The 20,351-nt window shown below is 60.0% G+C and overlaps 1 protein-coding gene across 6 annotated transcripts; it reads right to left on the bottom strand.

The window, feature by feature from the left end:
- Positions 1–1,203: 1,203 nt before the first annotated feature.
- On the bottom strand, positions 1,204–19,565 carry MLXIPL (MLX interacting protein like). Of its 6 annotated transcripts, XM_004442117.3 has the most exons (17): positions 19,273–19,565; positions 15,477–15,583; positions 11,105–11,187; positions 10,844–10,933; positions 10,529–10,573; positions 9,820–10,021; positions 9,615–9,695; positions 6,376–6,545; positions 4,453–4,993; positions 4,171–4,238; positions 3,945–4,095; positions 3,675–3,790; positions 3,460–3,579; positions 3,182–3,309; positions 2,983–3,106; positions 2,245–2,374; positions 1,204–1,965 (listed from the first exon to the last, which is right to left on the bottom strand). In XM_004442117.3, the coding sequence occupies exons 1-17, from the start codon at positions 19,563–19,565 to the stop codon at positions 1,847–1,849; spliced, it is 2,568 nt and encodes an 855-aa protein (XP_004442174.2). In that variant the 3' UTR covers positions 1,204–1,846. The 6 variants fall into 6 exon arrangements, with proteins under 6 accessions (XP_004442174.2, XP_087273857.1, XP_014652051.2 ...); XM_087417731.1 differs by having other exon boundaries at positions 3,182–3,579; XM_014796565.2 differs by having other exon boundaries at positions 3,945–4,238.
- Between the last annotated feature and the right edge of the window lie 786 nt (positions 19,566–20,351).

Consider the following 20,351-nt stretch of genomic DNA (forward strand, 5'->3'; position numbering starts at 1 on the left):
ACTGCCAGGATCTCACCTTTCAGAGAGCCACTTCAGTCTGTGTCTGCAGCAGCAAAGGGCACTTAGAGGCTGGGTGAACTTGTCACCCGCACAGTGAAAAGTAGCTAAGAGCAGAGACTCTGGAGTCAGACAGTCTGGGGGGCCACGTCACCAACCATGCATCTTTGAGCTAGGTAACCTCTCTGTGCCTCAATTTTTCACTGTAAAATGGGGATGATGATAACATTGTGATAGCTCTTCCACAGTGCTATATGCCAGGCACTGTTGTAAGTGCTTTATGTATGTGTGCTCTTAAGTCCTCACAACAGGCCTGCAGAGGTAGGTGCTGTGGGAGCAAGTGAGTTAATACACATAAAGTGCTTAGAATTGTGCTTGGCATGTAGTAAACACTACATAACTGTGCAGTTCTTGTTATTATTATTATTATTATTCTACATGAATGAGGGAAAGTCAAAGCCTCCAGAAGACTGCCTGCTGTTTATATCCTGCAAACATCCTGCAAAGTTCTGAGAAGATGTGAGAGGATCAGCCTCGCCAGGCTTGAATGTCAGCTCCATGAGGACAGGGGTACAGCAGTGAAGAATCTCCAGAGCCAAGACCAGCACCTGGCCCGTAGTGGGCCGTCAGGAAATATTTGTTAAATGGATCAATGGAAGGATCAATGAAGTCTTGGGGCCATTTACCCTAACTCCCCATCTGAAGTATCAGTTCCTTCTAAGACATCCCAGCCAGTGGCCATCCACCCTCTGCCTGCACATCTCACGTAGTGGGGAGGTCACTGAGGCAGCATGTTCTCCTTCTGGATGGTTCCGATGGAAGGCCCTGTCACTTCCACTCCCTGGTCCTGCTCTGCCCTCTTCCAACTTGGAAGGTGGTAAGCGTCTCTGAACCTTCTCTTGGCCACGGAGGGAGGATTTCCAGGACAAGTGTCTGTCATCTCTCACCTGGATGACAGCAGCAGCCTACAACTGTTCTCCCTGCTTCTGCCCCTGCCCCACTGTGGCCTATTTTCAACTCAGCATCCAGAGGGATCCTGTTAAGAAGTTACATCTGATCGTGTCCCACCTCTACTCAAAACCCTCCAGTGACTTCCAGTTCAGAGGACAAGCTAAGGCCCTTTCATGGCCCACAAGGCCCTCTATAAGACCACCTCCTACTGCCAACCAGCTCTCCATCTGAGTGAGACACGCCAACAGTCCCCGACAGTTTTTGTTTTTATTGGTTAAAAATTCTTTACAAAATCCACACACACATACCCACACACACAAGATGCCTGCCCTGGTTTGGCCACCCCCTGCCTGGGTCTCTCCTGGGCTCAGACCTCCCTGGCCTCACCCACGGACACCATCCTGCAGCCCCTCCAGGCTACCAGTGAAGGCACAGAGAGAGGGAACCTCCTCATCTGCTTGTCTGCTCAGAAACAGGGGCCTGTGCTCCACCTGTGGGGGAGCAGGGGGAAGTGACAGGGAAACAGGATTGTCTGCTTCCCTCCTTCAAGCTCCCAGAGTTGCGAATTTAGGCCTCCAGGTGTCACAGCTGCTAAGGCCTCAAGATCATCTTCTGGTTGAAGCTTCCCCATCCCCATTTTGCAGACTGGAAAACGGAGGTCCAAAGAGGGAGTATGAGTCCCTTAGGTCACAGTGTTAGTCACTAGCAGAGCAGGGACTGGAACTCAGTTCTTCCCAGCTTCCAGGAGGTTGGAAGAGACTTGGGCCCTGCTCGACCCTTGGGAAAGGAGAAAGCCAAGGCCTGGGGCAGGAGGGAGTGCCCAGAAGTTGTCCCTGGAGCCCATGCCCAGGGAAAGCAGCCCCAGGGTGGCTGAGTGAGTGGCAGGGTCTGGCCAGCACTATAAAGGGTTGCCGAGGGTGCCCTCTGTGACTGCCCGTGCGGCTTGCTCGGGTATACAGCCTGGGTCCGTCAGGATGCTGGTAGATGTGCTCAGCTGGCGTAGGGAGTTTAGGACAGCTGGGGAAAGAGAGAGAAAGAGAGAGACACCTCCCGGGGTCAGGGCCCTACCTTTGGATGCTGAAGATAAAGGAATGGGGGAGGTACTAGTTGGCAAGACCATCAGCACCTCCTAGGACCTCTGTCTGCAGGTGTCCTGGTGGCTGGAGGACCATCCAAGGGGCATGGTGGGATGGCCAAAACCCCAGGCTGTTCAAGACAGGCTGGACCTGTGTCTGAGTGAGTGGAACCCCTGCTCTGAGGCCTGGACCCCGGTGGGTAGGCAGGTGGCTCACGTACTTGGTCGGAGAGCAGGCAGGGAGCAGTACTGGTCTAGCCAGGCCAGCGAGGTCTGGCGGAGGCTCTGCAAGCTTGCCGTGGACACCATCCCATTGAAGGACTCAAACAGAGGCCGGATGAGGATGCTGAACTGGGCCCAGGTCAAGGAGCAGGCCTGTCATCCAGCCAGTGCCCTCACACACCTTACATGTAGCCCTGACATCTGGCCCAAACCAGGGGAAGGGCCTGCCCAGTGTGGAGCCTTGAACCCTGAGGACCCCTACTGCAGTCACCCTCCCATACTGCCAAGGCCTGCCAGCCCTCTGGCTCTCAGGCCCCTCCCCCAGCTCCTCCACAGCCCTTCTTCTGGGCTGGACTATCCCCCATCCCTGGGCTTCCCACCCCAGCTCAGTTAAGAGCTTGACCAGGTAAGGGAGGGAGAGATTCCACATCCTCCCTAGGGCCCGCCTCACTCATGCCACTGAGTTTAGGTTCTTGCAAACTGGCCCTGGGACTTTCTGAGGGCAGGGCTGTGGTCTCCTCACCCAGGGGCTTCCCCCTCGGTTTCCTTCTGCTCCCAGCCCGGCACTGGGCAATCCTGCTGGCCAAGATGCCAAGAGCCTGGAAGGAGGGGGTGTAACCAGAGCCCCTTCCCCTGGGAGCAGCTGAGACCCGCCTGGCCTGTGGAGCTGAGCCTGCAGTCAGGCACAGCCTGGTCCGGCTGCAGAGCTCACCCCGCCGCTAGCCAGGTGAGGATACCACCCAGAACTTCCAGTTGTGCAGGGTGCGGGTCCGGACGTAGTCGTCAAACATATCTCGCATCTGGTCGAAACGCTGGTGTGTGATGGGCACCCCGGTAGCAGGCAGCTGCTGCTGGCACAGGCTGGGGGTATGGGGGGTGGGGCTGGGAGTCAGGCAGCATGCCCTCTGGCCCAGCGCCCGCAGGTCCTCCACCTACTTAATGGCAGCGTTGAGCTCCTCGATCTGGTCCCGCAGCTGCTGGGCCTCCTCCTGCATGGCCGCCCGCTCCTGCTGCAGCATGGCGATGTACTCGGCCGTCTTCTGCAGCGTGGTGGCTTTGCTCATCTGCGGCATCACCAGGGGGCTGAGGAGCTGGAGGCGCCCCCACCCCAGGACCCGCTGAGGCACTGAGGCGGGAGGAGGCAACAGGGTGTCTGGAGGGCCCTGGGGCTTTGGTCCTGGTTCTGGCGGTGCCATTCTGGGCTGGGGGCTCACCTTGAGGCTGGGCTGGGCGCTGAGTGTGCTCACCAGCCCGTGCAGGGTGTCGAAGCCCAGCTTGATATTGAAGCGCCGCTTCTGCTCCGCAGAGATGTGTGTGATGCGTCGGTTCTCAGTCTTGGGGGGCAGACAGCGAGTGGGGTGAGCCTAGCAGGGAGTGTGGGAGGGCCTGGGGGTAGCAAACAGATCTTGGGGTGGGGGGATGGTGCCACCTTGGTGCTGTCTGGACGGCCCCGGCTTAGGATGGGCTGAGGGGGAGAGACGCGGACGCCCAGGGTCCCCGGGTCTGGCATGGAGCTGAGTTCCCCAGACAGCCGCCGCTCACCTCCTGTGGCAGGGACAGACAGACCCCAGACAGACCAACACAGAGGAGAGGGTCCCACTGCCTGTCCCTTTCATCCTGGCCCCAGACATGGTCCCCCCTTCTTCTTTCTCCTCCCTCCACTCCTGGGAGCCCCCCAATCCCTGCAACCCCTCTTTACCGCTGGGTGCTGGGGGTGAGAGCCGCTCCACTTTGGGGACAATCAGGGCCCTGGGAGGGGCCAGTGTGGCTGGGCCGGGAGGTGGCCGGGGCGGTGTGGGGGCCGGGTTTGGGGGAAAGAAGGTGCAGGGGAACTCAGGGACCGTCTCCTGCTGGAGTGGAGAAGGGCGGAGAGTTGGAGTGAAGCCCCGGGGCTCACCCCCACCTCCCAGTGCCTGCCATCTTACCGGGGACCCTGGGGGCCGGAGGAGCGTGCCAGACACAAGTGGTGGTTCCAGGGCTTGCTCAGGCTTGGCTGTGCACAGGCAGAACTGTGAGGGCCACTGGGGCTGGCCCCAACCCCGTCATCGCCCAGCCCTTACGGATTCAGGGCCCATGTCCCTAATTCCTCGCCACCCTGCCCTCCAGTGGAGCGTGGCCCTCAACCTTCTCCTCTGCTCCCACAGGCTCCCCACTTCTGCATTAGGTCCCCATCTCCCCCTCTGTCAACCCTGCACCTCGCATCTCACCTGCTGTGAGCAGCTGGGTGAGGCAGGGGTTGTTGCCCCCAGCAGTGGCAGCGGGGCTGGCAGCAGCAGGGGCCAAGGTGCAGGGGCTGGGCCTCTGCCCCCTAGGGGATGGGGTGGGGGGCTTGCCTCTGGGCCGCAGGCTGTGGGACACTGTGAAGTGAGGCCCAAATGGGGGCTCCGGATACCCGGAAGGGAGAAGGGGGAAGGAGGAGGGGGCAGGGCCTGGGCCAGGCTGTGGGGTGGGTGGGAAGGCAGTGGGAGCAGGTAGTGGGGACACTCCCGGGGCAGGAGGGACAGTAGGGAAGGAGAATCTGGGAGAGAAGAGAGACTCTTCCTGCAGCACAGCAGGGGGCGGAGCCATGGGAGGGAAGTGGGGTGGGGGACGGGGCTCCAGGCCAGGCCCCTTGGCAGGGACAGGGTATTGGAGGAGCCGTGGGGGTGTGGGAGGCGGTGGGAGCTTGGGCTTGGGGTCTTCAGGAAGGAGGAAATCAGAGCTCAGGAAGGCACCGGAATCCAGGGGGCCAGGGCAGCTGCTCCGAGCCTGGGTGGGAGGACAGATAGAGAGCAGGGGAGAAAGCTGGCCTTTGTGGCCACCCGGGCAGCCTCCTGCCTTGGCTGAGCGCTGGACTGAGCACTGGGAGAGACAGAAGAAATGATCCCTGCCCCTCAACACATACACCAGGGAAATTATAATTTAATGAGGAAAGGGAGTGGAACACATTGATGCACAAATTAGGCATAAGAAAGAGCATCAATCTTCCTGCCCACCCATTCATTCACCAAATAATTTATCCATCCATCCACCAATCCATCCACTAATCCATCCATCCATCCATCCTTCCATCCCTCCATCCCTCCATCCCTCCTCTATCCATTCACCTACGTATTTATTCTCTCATCTGTGAGCTAGCTCATCTATCTTTCCACCAGCCCAATGGGTACTGTCCCATTCACCAATCCATCTAGCCATCTACACTTCCTTCATTCATCCACCAACCCATCCACAATCCGTCTATCCACCATCTATACATTCACCAGCCATGTATCCACCCACCAGCTGATTCATTGATCCACCAAACTCATTTATGAATTCATCTACCAGCCCATCCATCCAACCAACCACTCACCCCTATATTTACACCAACCCACGTAAGTATCTACCCCCATCTACAACCCTTCTATCTATTCACCAACACACCCAGACATACACTCATTCATTCACTCACTTGCTCAATCATTGGGCAACCATTTACCCAGTGCTGTTGATGTGCTTGAACTGTGCTAGGCATGGAAGATGCAGTGGTGAGCAAAACACAGCCCTTCCAGCAAGGAGCTCACTCTCTAGTCGAGGAGAGAGACCCCTCAGTGATGAACTACAATAGTGCGGGAAAGTCTAATGATGGAGGGAAAGGCATCTAACCTAGCAGCAGGGAGGCAACATGTGAATTGGGCCTGGTAGATTCACTGTTCCCTAAGCACACAGGCTCAGCTTCCTGCCTCCATGCTCCCGTTCATGCTTCTCCTCCCTTCTGGCTCCTGCCTCCATGCTCCCGTTCATGCTTCTCCTCCCTTCTGGCTTGCCTTCTGCTGGTCTCTTCTGTCCAAACCTGACCCGTTCACTAAGGCCCAGAACTCCCCCTCCTCCAGGAGGCCTTCCATAAGCAAGCCGGCCCTCGGCAGTGCCCTGCTCCATGCTCTCCTGCCCTCAGCCTCCCTCCCACAACCATCTCGTCAGCTCTGCTTCACAAGGGTCTTTCCTCCCCAGCTGAACTGTGCCCTCCTGGAGGGCAGAGATGGGGACTTTCTCCTCCTCCAGCCCCTTGGTTGACCAAGCACAGGACCAGCACTCGAGAAGTACCCTGAAAAGCTCCCAGCCGTGGACAGGTGGGCTGGGCAGGGCTGGGCGGGCTGTGATGAGCTCACCTGCAGCAGGTTATGCCCCGAGAGGTGGGTCATGCCCGAGGAGGCAGGGGGCACCTCTGAGCCCAGGATCCCACTGCTGAAGGAGGAGGTGGCCACGGGGCTGAAGCTGGGGGGCTCTGGGAAGTTCGAAGGCATGGGCGTCTGTGGGGGGCGGTAGCTGGTGAAGAAATCTGTAATTCAGACACACAGGGAGGCAGCAGTTAGGGCTAAGGCTGCGTCTGGAAGCAGTGGGAGGAGAGTGGGCCTCGTGCCCTGTCCCCAGGCTGGGCTGGTGGTGGGGTGGGGGCCGGCGGGGGAGGGGGGGCTTCCACAGGAGATTGTGAAACTGGGAGAGTTTCTGTCTCACTCAGGGGAAGCAGCAACAGAGGCGCGGGTGGGATGGGCCTGAGTGGGAGACAGCAGGGGACTGTGGGGGTGTGCACAGGACCCCTGGGAGCAGCCCTCCCACCGAGCCCCACACTTGGATCATAAGGCCGCCTTCCCCATCCCCAGGCCTGGGCACTCCCATGTCTGCTCCGGTTAGCAGCCCTGCTGGGGACATAGAAAGGGGGGTAATAGAGAGTGCCAGGGAGGGAAAGGGGTGGGGTCCAAGGGAGGAGGTCTGGGATGGGGAGGAGCTGCAGGGTGACAGGAGTTCAAGGGGTAAGATAGGGGTGAGAGGGCTCAGGCGGTCAGTGGGTCTGGGACAAGTTGGTTTGAGGAAGGTCGACAGATGGGGCAACAAGCATAGAGCCCAGGAGTGGAGTGAAAGGGCTAAGGGGGTGACAGCAGGGGTCAGAGGGTGGGCTCAGAGTGGGGGCAGGAGTCAGGGGGGCTGGAAAGCCTGGAAGGGCTGGCGGGGAGGGGGCAGCCAGATTGTTTGGGGTGCGGGTTGTGTAAGCCCTGGGCTATTCTGGTTTTGGGAAGCAGCTGCCTGCGGCTTGACCACATCCCGGGCCTGGGCGCCGCCCGCCCACCCGCTCCCTTCCGGGCACCTTTCTCTGACCCTGACCAGCCTTCAGTCTGCACCAGCTCCCCAGGCCTCCTGGTCTGGTCGGATCTGACCCCACTGGCCTTGGATGGCCCAGGCCCCCCAGCCAAGAGAGCTGGGTAGGCCTCTCTCCCAGGGGCCACCTTGAAGGAGACCTAGCAGTGGGACAGATAAGACCACACCAAACCTCCAGCCTGACGGGGTTAAACCTGTGTGTGCATCCCATGTGACTCTGGGGCCTAGGTGTCGCTGGGCAGCCAGCTCTGCCTGTGTCAGTGTGAGGTCTCCTGCCTCCCTGTGTGTCTGTCCCCCTGTCTATAGCTCTGTCTCTGTGCACTTGCCCTGATGTGAGGTGCTCGGCGTATGCCTGTGTGCTCTGCGCCCACGTCGCTATGTCTGAGTGTGTGTGTGTGTGTGCGCATGTGTGTCTTTCTTGGCCACATGGTCAGAAGGGAGGGATTGTCTTGCTGTCCTGCTGCCTCCCTTTAACAGAGGGACTGGGTGGCAGAGGGTGAGCGGTCACTAATCCTCCACTCCCCGAGGACTATAAGCCTTGTTACTAGGCCCCTTGAGGCCTGGGCTCTAGAACCAGCTGCCTACTAGGCCTGGCCCCTGGATGCTGAGGGCCACAGAGCGGCTCCCTGCTCACTGCTGCTACCCACTCCCCAGGCCTCGAGGGCTTCATGGAGCAGCAAGCCCAGCTCATTACTGAGTCAGCACCATCTCCTTACCACAGATTGCCCACTTGTCCCTGCCCGGCCTTGAGAGAGCCGCCCATTGAGCCTGAGTCCCTCCCCAGCCTCTGTTTACCCACTGACCTGCCATCTCCTCTCTGAGTCCTCTCTCGTCCCAAGCTCCCCTCCTCTTCCCTCAGCGCCCCTCACCCAGGCCTCCTGCCCCTCACTGAGGTCTCCCCTCACCGAACCCCCTCCCTCCCTCGAGTTCTGGCCCCTCACGGTGTTTCCTCTCAAGTGAGGTGCTCTTGGGGACAATCAGAGGCAGCCCTGGTGGCCCTGGTGCTCCCTGCCCTCCCGGTGGACAAAGCTCTTGAAGGGGCCACACTAGCCACCTCCTCTGCGTGGCATCCCCTACCACGGGTTGCCCACACTCACCCCCACCCCAGCAGCCACCCTAGATTGAGAGAAGTCACTTCCTAGCCCCAGGTTTGCCCAGAGCCCGGGGTGAGGGCGGGTGGGCTCCTACCTGTGGCAGGGGTCTGTGTGCCCAGACAGGGCCGCTGCCCTCCCAGGCTGGTCTGCTCCCAGGGCACTGCCATCAACGCCTCTGCCCCCACAGCCCCCACTCCCGCCCAGGGCTGAGGCAGGGGTGGGGGTGGTTCCTCATTCCCTAGTCCCCGCCCCACGGGCCTCCACATCTTGACCGATGGGCCCAGGACCCTGTGGGGGAGGAGTGGAGGGGTCACGAAACTACGCCTTTATGCCAGGGACCCCCTTTCTGTCCCCTGGGTCTTGGCTGAGATAGGGCGAGCCCCGATGTCTCTGTGACCCCCAGAATGGCTCCAGAGTCCCCTAACTGTATGAACATCGGGAACAGTCTCCAAGACCTACAGCCGAGTAAAGAAAGTGACGTGGGAGAGGCTGTTGCGAAAGCAGAAAGAGACACATGTGCTATTACCGACGTGAGGACCTCTGGAAGGGCAGAAGAAGCCAGTGAGTGACCTGGTGCCCTGGGGGTCAGAAGAGGGAGGCAGGGAAACACACTGCTTTAGAAAGTGCCTTACAAGATATGATACCTGGGATTTTCTTAAAAATAACATCGGAGGGGACAAGTGAGTGAGGTCGAGATGAAACAAGACTGGCCAAGAGCAGTAAATGTTGAAGCTGGTGATGGTCACAGGAGCGCCCATTGAAGTACTCTCTCTCTACTTGTGTGTATGTTTGAAATATTCTTTAACAAACAGTTTTCAAAATGAATGATGTAAATAATAAATTGACCCAAACAAATCCAAATCCCTGAAAGAGTCCTAGCGTGCACCGCTCTCCTGGGAGCTCCCAGAGCCTGCAGCACCAATGCTCCTCGTCCCCTGTTCCCTGCCTGGGTACCCTGAAGGGCCCTGCTCTCACCTGAGGCCACACCAGCTGCATCCCAAAGCCAGAAAAGGGAGACCAGGAAGATCCCTCAGAAGTCACCCAGACCGTCCATCCTCTGAGAGGGCCCCGGGACTGGCCCGAGGTCTCATAATCATACTGGGGCTTTCCTCGCACTGACCCTGCCCATCCACCCCACCCTGGGGGAGGGGCCTGCCCACCTGAGATCTCCATGAAGTCATCCAGGCTGGGCTGTAGAGGTGTCAGGTCCGGCTGGATCATATCAGCATTGCCAACGTAGGCTGGAGGGGGGCAGTGGTGCCGTCAGGAGCAGCAGGCAGGCTGGAATGGGGGCACTGTCCCCAGCTGTCCCCTCTTGGCTGCCTGGATTCCCACAGGCCTCCCTTCCCAGGTGCACGCCCTCACCGTCCTCGGGGGGCAGCTGCAGGGGCTTGGGGCTGGGCTGAGTCATGGTGAAGAGTGTGTCGGAGATGTCGGACAAAAAGCAATCGAGGTCCAGAAGCTGCCGCCCGCCGGGCTCCTCCTCTGGGCCCCCCAGTAGCACGGGCACCACGCTGGAGAAGAGCTGCTCGCACCATCGCTCCGGTGACTGCCACCCACCTTCCGCCTAGGGAGACAGAGCTGTCAGCAGCCCCACTCCTCCCCAGGCTGGGGACACAGGGTTGCCCACTGCCCCCGGCCTGGGGGACAAAGTGATTAGCCGGCCACAAGGCCTCTCTCTGCACAGCCCCTCCCCACCTTTCTCTGGTGGACCCAGTTTGCTACCTGAAAGGCTAGTGTCACCCCACTGGCCTCTGAACAACTCCCCCCAGGAGACAGACCAGGATGGCCTGTTGAAGACATAAGGGTCCCCTTCCTGCCCCTGTACTTCTTCCTATCTGGACACCAGTTCTTAGGGCCCTCTGTTCCCCCATGCCTCCCCACCACTTGCTCAACCAGAAGCCTTGGGGTTTTCCCACCACTGTGCCCTCCAAGGCTTCCCTTCCCAAGGGGAGAAGGGCTCAGTTAACCAGAGGAGATAAGCCCACTCCCTCACTTCCCACCCTCACCCGCAGCCACTGTCCTGTCCGCCCAGAGGGAAGCTGTCAATTCTCTGGGTCCAGGGAGCACCCACCTGCTTTGGGGCCAGGAGATCCCCTTCTCTGCTGGACTTACGGAGCTGCAGGAACATACAGACGTGGACACCAGGTCCCTTGCCCCCTCCTCCATCGTTCCCACCAAGGCCTCCCCTACTCACAAGTGCTCCCAGATCAACGGGATCCCTCATTTCCCCTCAGGAGCTCCTCCGCCCTGGGAGGTAAGGTGGCTGCAAGGAGCCCCCGTGGCCACACGGTGGCGCTGTCAGCCTGGGTCTTAATGGAGGGCGGAGTCGGGGGGAGCCAGCAGCCGCAGGGGGAAGGTCTGGGGTCTCCCCCGGGCCCCCACTGACCCGCTTCTTGTAGTAGATGCGCCACTTGTGGTACTCGCGCATCACCACCTCGATGCGCCGCTTCCAGTAATTCCCCTCCAGGACCACGGCCTGGGGAGTGTCGGGGAGGGGCTCAGTGCGAGAGGTAGCACCGCCCCCCACCCCCATCCCTCACCCAATCCCCATCCGGGCCAGCCCCTCCCGCCCTGCACGAGGAGCGACGGAAGGGAGGGGCCAGGCTTGGTGGGGAGGCAGGTGGGTGGTGGTCCCAGTCTCAGCTACCTTTGGTTTCCGGTGCTCGTCAGCCTCAGGCCCCTGCAGGGGGGTCACGAAGCCACACACGGGGCTCTTCCTCCGCTCCACATCTGAGAGATGGGGGCCAGGTCACGGTTGCCCAGCTCCCTCATCTCGCACCCAAAGGGGACTGGGACCCAAGTGCCACACTACCAAACCCTGGCCTTTGATGCTCAGATTAAGTGCCACCTCTTCCAGGAAGACTTCCTGCCTGCTCTAGCCCTCCCACATCTCCTATTTCTATGCCCCACTGTGAAACCGACCTCCCACACCTCCTCTGCCTCCCTTGGAAGCCTAGTAGGTGTGCCAGCAATGCTTGCTGAATGGGATTGTGGGGCAGGCGACAGGGAGTGAGCCGCCCCAAGAAGGTCCTGGTCAGACTGGCAGGCCAGGGGTCCCCTGCCTCAGGCTCCTTGGCACTGCCCTCGCTCACCTCAGAGAACCACCACTTGTCCTTCAGGCCACCTACCTGAGCCCTTTTCCACCTCCTCCACTCCCCTCCCTGTCTCCAATCCTGATCTCTCTCCAGGCTCCTCCCTTTTGACCTATAAACACATTCTAGGCTCTCTGTCACCTCCCAAACCTTTCCCTAACCTTGTTCCCCCAACAAGCTAGCCTTCTTCCCCTTACCTCTCTGCTCCCCCAGACTCTGGAGGAGTCGTCACTCACCACCTGCACTTGCACTCCTCCAGGCTCATCCTCACCTCCGTGACTCAGACTCAGCGCCTGCCCCACACCCGCCCCACCGGCCCAGCTCCTGAAGGCAAGGCCCTGGTCCTCCCCAGGGCCATCCTCCTAGCCCTCGGCCCCTCCTCCCTCGGCCCCTGGAAACTTCCCTCTGTCCTCCTGCCTCCCTGACCCCTTTTCCCTGGCTTCTCTGCAAGGCCCGCCCCCAATCTCTCCATCCTGCCCTTTTCCAGCTTCATACCCTTTTCCCAGCTGCCTGGAGAACCTCCACTAGGATGTCCCAACACTTTGTCCCTTTCAGATGTCTGGGAGTGTCCCTCCCAAGCCTCTGTCTCCCTGGACTGCCAACACTGCCTCCCAATCACAGAAACGCCCCTGGACTCCTGGCCTTCCTGTCTAATCCCTGGACTAACCGTCTCAGTTCCAAGGATCTGGGACATTTCCTCCGCCATAGTCTTCCCTCCACATTCTCCCTGTCGCCCCCTGGTCTGGTGTCATTTGTCACCTGACCTCCCCAATGCCAGCCTCACACCCTCCAGTCCGTCTTCCTGCTGTGGCCAGGCCATTTCCTCCTGAAGCACACTTCAGGCCTGAAACCCTCCACGCCCGTGAAACCTCCAGGATGAAGTCCACATCCCTTCGCTGGGCTTCCAAGCCCTCTGTGACTGGCCCCCACCTGCTCCTCCCCCTATCCGTGTCCCTCATATGTGCCACCTTGAAGCCAAACAGTCTTGCCGTTTCCCCACACAACCCACTCTCTGGTCTTATTCTACACGGCACAGCCCTTCCTTCCCTCCTCTGCCTCGTCCACCTCTGCCCACCTGTCAGGAGAGCCCAGGGTAGCCCCCCTTCCAGGAAGCCTTCCCTCCTCTGAAACCCCATGGTCCCATCTGCCTCACTCTCCACCCTGCCTCGCCATTTCTCTGCATGCTGGCCTCCTCGCTGGGAGGGAAAGCAGGAGCTGTGTCCTTTGGCCCTGAATCCCTGCATCTGGCACAGAGCTCGGCACATAGCAGGCCTTCGAAACCCTGGACCCCCATGCAGTGACTTTTTTTGGCAGTCCTGACAAAGAGGATGATCGCTCACCCTTCAGGGGCGTCGACGGGGCCCGTCCTGCCTCAGCCCTGGGCAAACTTCCTCTGGGACAAATGAGGACACAGAGGAGGGGGACCACCTGAACATGAAGTTTATTGGGACCTTCAGCATCATTTACAAAGTTCTGTTCTAAAGAACATCCTCCAAAACGACCCCCATGGGATTAAGGGAGGGGGCCTGTCCTGGTGGCTGAGTGTGGCTTGGACAGAAAACAAAGAATGGGCCCTTGGGTGTGTGGACTACCAGGAGGTTAGAGCAAGGAGGGTCTCCAAGAGTATCTGCCCCTGGCTTCCCAGGGAATGAGCCCCAGGAAATAGTAAGTTTGCCCAGGGCCCCCAGAGAGTCAGGGCTGAGCAGGCCTGGCTGGGCTCTCCCCTCCCCCACCCAGGGACCCTGCCCTCTGGACGGAAGGGCAGTGACCATGTGGCTTCCTGGAGCTGGGGCGGGTTTTATTGATAAGTTCATCACTGATAAGTTCATCCATTCATGCAGCCATCTAACCCACGCTGGGGCAGGGAATCCACAGGAAATCAGGACGCTCAGGGCTTAGTGGGAGAGCTAAGGAAAGCACACACATAACACGAGCCAGTGCATGGGGGAGAGACTGTCCGTAAGAGGTGCACAGTGCTCCGGGAGCTCAGAGGACACCCAGACGATTGGGGGTGTGGGCAAAGAGGGGATCTTGGAGGCCCGGAGCCTGCAGAGGGGTGGCAGGCGTGAGGGGGTGGGGCCAGCCAGCCTTCCAGCGGTCCCCACCCTCCCCTTTTCCTGAAGCCCACCCTCAGACCTTGGGTGCTCAGGGAGGAGGCGTGCTGACGTTTGTCATGGGCCTGCGTTTGCTGCCCCTACGACCACAGTAATAATAACAAATGCCTGCAGCTCTCCTTCCGGGAGCCCCTGTGTGTGTCAGGGCCTGGGCTGAGATAGGGATGCTCCCACTGCAAACCCACAACAAACCTCAGCAGCAGGACTGTTATTACCCCACTTTACAGATGAGCAGGCTTCGGCTAGCAGAGGCTAGGGATGTTCCCAAGGTCACACAGCTAGGGCATGCTAGAACTTGACTCAAACCCACCTCTGTCTGTCTCAGAACCTGGGGTCCTTCCAGCAACTTGTGCTGCAGACCAGAGTCTGTCTGTCTGGGCGAGGACCCCAGGTGGCATCAGAAATTTATTCTGCAGAGAGAAGCACTTGTGTCCCATCCAGCTTGGGGGGGCAGGGTGAAGGGTGAAACCTTGTGGGGGGACATTGACTCCCCCTGGCCTAAAAGCCTTATGGTTCAGCCAGGGCCATCCTGCAAGTTCCTAGAAATGGCAGAGACCCAAGGAGACATTCAAAAGGCATGTAGCTCCCACTGCCCCACTGGGCGACCTGCGTGTTGTCAGGCGAGGACTGGAAGGCCGCCAGCAGGCAGCAGTGGAAGGAGTGCTGGGCTCAGAGCTGGAGAGCCCTGGACTTCCAGCCGGCCACAGCTCTGCTTCCTTTATGCTCTGTGACCCTGAACAAGTCATTCGCCTTTTTCGCCTTTGGGGCCTCAGTTGCTCATCCATAAAATGGGGGTAATAATACCTCTCTCCCGGGGTTGCTAGGAAGACTTAAATAAGATGATCTGTGAAAGTGCCAGTCACATAGATGAACAGAGACCAGAAAACGCTCCCTCTCTCTGCTTGGGTGCAATCCAGCGGGGCCAGTACAAAGAATACCGTGTGCTCCCTCCTGGGCTGTGTGTCCCAGCTCAGCGCAGCCTTTGATTCTGCAGCAGGACCTAACTGAGCTGGACAAGGTCCCAATACAGGGCCGACTGTCCAAGCCCTCTCAGCCTCTGCTACCCTGCCATAGGGGGTAGGTGAGTCTTGTATCCCCAAATAAATGACCATGACCTCCTCAAGGGTACATCAGATTCAACCATCATTTATTGAGCACCAACTTTGTGCCAGGCCCATTCCTACGCATTATCCCCGTGCCAACCATGCAAGGTAGGACTACTGGCCTCATGTTATAGATGAAGAAATAGGTTCAGAGAGGTTAGACAACTTGCCTGCAGTCACACAGCCAGCAAGAGGCAGAGGCAGGGTGGGAAACCAGCTCTGGGTAACTCCAAGTCCAGAGTCCCTTCTACTATACCACACAGCCTCTCTGGGCCCCTTCCCCAAAATCTCCATGGGGGTTTCCTGCTGGGTATTCAGTAAAGACTTCACTGAAAGGCTGGTGGAGGCCCATGGAAGATTCCTGTTTTCCCCTTTGCACAGTGAGGCAGTTGGTCCAGATAGTGTCTAATGCCTCTCTCTACCCCACCATTTGAGGCACTTGACTACACTAGTGGGATATAGAACGGGCCTTGAACTGTCCCCCAAATCTCAGCCCACCTTAGGACTTCCAAGGGCTGATCCCTACTGTGCCCAACTTCACATCCAAGACCCTCTGGGGGTGAGAAGCTGTTCAGGGGTCCTGGTGCTGGGGGCCTGGTCTCCCCAAAAGACCGGTGGCACTCTGCTGGTGCTGGCCCTGAGGGCCCTGGGGTTTCCTGGGCAGTCCCCGGTGCAGCCCCCCTGCGGGGAGGCCCATGGTGCCCACTCACACTGGATATACCAGGCCCTCCAGATGGCGTTGTTGAGACGGATCTTGTCGCGGCAGAGCAGCTTCAGGCCTTTGAAATTCTTCCACTTGGGGGAGACCAGCTTGCCACTGTCAGAGGGAGAGGGCTGGGTCAGAGGACGCTGGAGAAAGGGAAAGGCGGGAGGGCGCTTCTGCAGGGGCTGGCTCCACACTCTTCCCCTGCACCAGGCACTCATCTAGGCTGGGCAATTTGAGGGATCCCCCCCAAATCTTGCCCCTAGCTCTAACCCACCTGAAATTCCTACCTCGAGAGTCAGACCTTTAAAATATCCCCCAGGTCCCCACTAGGGGCCCTTGTGTTCTCTGGCGAGACCTGCTTGTTAATCTACTACCAGAACTAAAGCCAGGGCCGAAACCTGTTTATCAGCTCAGTCCTTGTAACGACAATGCCCAGCGGCCTCATAGGCATCTGTCTTGCAGGCTGGCTGAGAAGGGTTCTCGGACCCATTTCTTACTGAAGGAAACTGAGGGTCAGGAAGGGAAAGGGACATGCCCAAGGTCACGTGGCCAAACTCACTCAGGCCTGTGGCTTTTTCTCCATCAGTCTTGCTGGCCCCCTCTAGCCCAGGGGATGGATAAGGTTTGTCTGGGTGGAGAGGGAGCCTTTTCACTTCCCTTCTGGTGTCTGCCCAGTCCAGAACCCCAAGATGGCAATCTAGACTGAGCTGGAAGGTGTGCCCCTTCTCAGGGGTGTGCATAAGACAACAGCCTTCAGGGCCCAAAGGAAGGAACAAGGATGGTGGAGTGGTGGCAGTGGGGAGACAGCACCCTGACCCTGAGCCTGACCCTAAGCCTAGCAGTCAATCAAATCCACAAGGTGGAAGGGCTCTACACAGGCGAGGGGCTTGCTAGGCACAGGCCAAGTGTGCCACCCCCAGGGAGGTGACCTAAGAGGTCAGGATCTTCAGGGTCTTAGACCCCTGCTGGTCCCTCTGTCCCTCCCTCCCTCCTCATGGTCCACAAGCAGGGTATACACAAGTCTCCTCTAGCCCACTTTCTCCAACCCCTGCTCACATGGAAGGCTGAGGCCCCAAGGCTTAGTCTGCAGAAAGCCAGGCCTGCTCTCTCCAGAGGCCTCCCCCTCATCCTGGGGGTGAGGGGTGACTGGGTGGCAGTGTGATTCCGCAACCCCCTGGGAACATGGGTCACTGGGTCCCCTCTCCTCTCTGGTCTCCAGGATCCTGTGTTTGCTTTGGGGATGGGGGGGGACTGCCACCCAGGACACAACAGGCCTCATTACCCAAATCAAGTACATAGCCCTAGCACCCAGGCCTGCTGGCTGGCCCCGCCCTCTTGGATGAGATAAACACCATCTGTCCAGCAGGCAGACATGGGGGAGGGGCACTCAGACACCTCCTGGGACAGCTTCTTTTGTGGCACTGGGGGGACTCCTGAGTTTGTTGCCCCTGCCCGTATCCCAGCAACCCCCGGCACTCTGATCAGTCAGTGCCCCACCCCCAGCCTGTCTGCCGTCTCTCCTCCATTTGCCTGCTGAGGTTATGGCCCTTGCGGCCAGGCAGGGCTGGGAGAGATGAGACAGTGACAACGTCCCAGCCCAGGAGGAAAGGATTTGGTCTGAGCTGGGCCGGGGAGGGGAGCGGAGTGGAGCAGAAGCCTGGGGCCAGGGTTCAAGGGCTTCTTAGACCAATAGAAAATCTGGGACTCTTGGGGATGGAATGGGGAAAACTCAGAATTCCTAGTTCAGCTCGCCCCACACATATCTACCTAAGGAATTTCCTGAGAGTCTCCCTGACAGGTCCTGCTTGCTCCCCCACATCCCTAGGCCATTCTCTCCATAACTAGACAGCTCTGGCCATGAATAAGTGTTTTCTTGGAGGTTCCAGAATCTGCCTCCCTGGGGCTTCTACCCACAGAACTGTGGAACACAGGCCTGCTTCTAGAGAAGTCCTCTGATGGCCCACACTGCGCTGCTGAGGGAAAAGCTGACCAGTCTGCCAGCACCTCGCTTGCTGTCTCCTGCCCATCCAGTCACTCGTTTGGGACACCCTGGCTTCCGCAATCCTCTCCCCTCCCGGGAACCCCTATAATTGGGGGTCTTTAAGAGCTAAAACACTGTTCCAGTCTGAGCCTGTTTTTTTCCCTATGAAATGGGGGAATGCTAAAGTTCCTCTGGTGCTGAGTCACCTCCATCCCCCACGCTTAGGCCCCCACACAGGGCAGGCCAGAGAGATGGAATATTCTGGGTGTTTAGGGAAAAAGCACAGCCCCCCTGCACCCCAGCTGCCCCTGACTGGGGTCACCTCAGCCTCCAGTCAGCCTCTTAGTGGGGGCGTTTCTTGCAGTGTGCTCCCTCCCATACCTTGCCACCTCCCCCGAACCTCCCCTTTTGGTCACCCCGGGTATGGAGTGGGGTGGGCGTCGGCCAGTGCGGGGAGAGCCCTGTGTAGTATAAAGCAGGAAGCTGAAGTTGGGAGTGGGTGGGAAATGGGGGACCCTGGGGGAGCCTGGGGAGGAGAGGCGCCCGCATCCGGGGTACCAGAACCTTGGATGCCCTGTCCCAAGCGGTCCCGTGATGTCCGAGTGGGGGAGGGAGGAAAGGGACGGGAATCTGAACTTTCCACATCGTCCAGCGCCCTGGACGATCAGGTTGCAACATGACCTGGGCTGGGGCCAGAGCATGTGGGCCAAGGTTACACCGCCTCCAGCCAATGGGGTCGCGGCTGGGTGGCCGCGGGTGGGGGTGGGCCACACACACTCCCCCCGCAATCTCCACCCGGGCTCCCTGTCAGAGCTGCAAGTGGAGTCTGTATCCAGCAGTTCTCAGAAAGGGAGGAGGCGCGGCGGAGGAAGAGGAATATTTGCACAGAGAAAAGATCAAGGCTGCCCGATCCCCCTTTCTCTCCTACGGTTTTCGTTGATAATTTATCCTGGGCCCTCCGCTCCGGGGAACTTTGCTCCAGGGCACTAGGCCAGGACCCGGTTCGCGCCCTCCCCTGGGACGTGGGCGTGGAGCTCGGGCCGGGTGCGGCCCGAGCGCTCTGCAACGCGTCAAGCAGGGGTCCCAGGCAGCGTTAGGCGCTCAGCCTCGGGCGGCGACCCGGGTAGGCGAACCCAGGCCTCTCGGGTACCAGCCCCGCGCGGCCTGCAGCACCTCCTGCCGGGCCGCGGCTGGGAATCTCTGCAAGCTGGGCCCCCCAGGGTCCGCCCGGTGCACCCTCCTCCCGCCACCCTCGACCTAGCAGGTCAAGAACAGGTGTCCCGGCAATTGGGGGTTGCGGTCTGGACGAGAGACTGGGTTTCAGTCAACGTTGCTTTGAATTAGGACAACCATGGGCACGAGGAGTATCGCGAGGATGCAAGAATAGTGGGTCTGGGCCGGGGCTGCAGGGGAGGGAGCGGAGGGCTGCAGGTGGTTGGGTGGAGTGTCCCCGGGGTGGAGGGTGGGGATAGCAGGATGGCCTAAGGTCCTGGGAGCGCGAGGGATGCCCTGGCATTTCTTTGAGGGCAAAGGAGTTGGGACCGGGGAGAGGGGCCCGCGGTGGGCCTGCAGGGTCGAGGTGGAGGGAGGCTGTCCGCGCCCTGAGGAGGAATAATGGTGGTGAGGAATGGGAACCAGGAGGTATGCATGCCGGTCAGGGGCTGGTGGGCTGGGCCGGGGTCAGAGGCCGTCCGGGATGTGGCTGGAGTATCGGAGCGCAGCAGGGACCAAGGCTCGGGGCCGGGTGGGGTGTCCGGAGCTCCAGCGCGCGGTCCCACCAAGGAGGGCCGAGGCCGTCGGGCCCCGGAGCCGCCCTCACCTGTAGGCCAGGCTCATGCACTCGAAGAGGCGGGTGAGTGTGGGGTCGATGCTGCGCGGGTCGAAGTCGGCGAGCCCTACGGGCCCCTCCTGGTCGCGCCGCCGGGTCAGCGAGTCGCTGTGCGGCGACGACACCATGAAGTGACCGCTGTGGATGACCTGCGAGCGGGGCAGCCCGCTCGCGCTGCGCCGGATACTCGGGTCCTCCGAGTCTGTGTCGGAGTCCGAGTCCGGGCAGGGGACGACCCGCTGGCCCTGCAAGCCCGCGGCCAGACCTGCCAGAGCGCCAGCCATGGCCACCGCTGCCGCCGCCGCCTCGCCCGCGCGCGCTGGAGCCGCCGGCGCCGCTCCTGTGGCCAGACCCGCCGGGTCAGCACAGCCCCGCCCCGCGGCCCCCATAGGCCGTCCCGGACGGGGCGGGGCTTGTCTTAGCACCTGCGGGGCGCCGCGGGCGCGCCGGCCGGGTTTACGCGGGGAGGCGGGCGCCATCTCCCCTCCCGGCTTTCCTTCCGCCGTGACCGCTTGGAGTCCCGGTGGATCTGCCCGTACTTCGCCAAAAGGGGTCTCAAGAAGAGTCAACTATCAGTCGTTCACACCCAGCCTGAAAGCCCCTCAGTGCCTGGGGTTCCTGCTTCCAGGGGCGCCCTCCCGTGAGGCCCTTCACCTAATTACTATCCCCCTGCCCTCCCAGATCTCCCGGCTCACATTCACCCCCCCTGAGTCCTCCACACAGCTGGAAGCACCCCTCTCTCAGGAGTCTTGTTGGCCAGGCCCACAGGACGGTCGGCATCCCCAGTTACCATTATGAGCATCACTGTACGTGCACAGAGGCCCCAGAGGGTTACATGAATCCTGCGAGGCTGCGCAGTCGGTACCAGTGGTGATGGGTGACGCTGGCGAGGTGGAGCCTTGGTCACCCTCCCCTGGACATCCCCAGGCAGGCCATTGCTCAGGAGCTCTCCCCCCTCTCCCCGACCCTGAGGTCCAGCTTATGCTCCTGTTCTGAAGGCCCTCCACTCACCCCGAGGACACCAATCAGGCTGCTGGGTCTGAGGCATTCACACCTGTCACCTCACTGGC

The sequence above is a fragment of the Ceratotherium simum genome, chromosome 26 (assembly GCF_057802395.1).
Source record: "Ceratotherium simum simum isolate JZ-2026a chromosome 26, ASM5780239v1, whole genome shotgun sequence".
Lineage (NCBI taxonomy): Eukaryota > Metazoa > Chordata > Mammalia > Perissodactyla > Rhinocerotidae > Ceratotherium > Ceratotherium simum.

What these genes read in the sequence shown, in the direction of transcription:
- MLXIPL (XM_087417731.1), bottom strand. Translation starts at nt 19,565, where the DNA reads ATGGCTGGCGCTCTGGCAGGTCTGGCCGCGGGCTTGCAGGGCCAGCGG. An exon ending in GAGGGCCTGGTATATCCAGT is followed by an intron (nt 11,188 to 15,476) that starts GTGAGTGGGCAC and finishes CCCATCTCTCAG; the next exon opens with ATGTGGAGCGGAGGAAGAGC. An exon ending in TGACTTCATGGAGATCTCAG is followed by an intron (nt 6,546 to 9,614) that starts GTGGGCAGGCCC and finishes TCTGAATTACAG; the next exon opens with ATTTCTTCACCAGCTACCGC.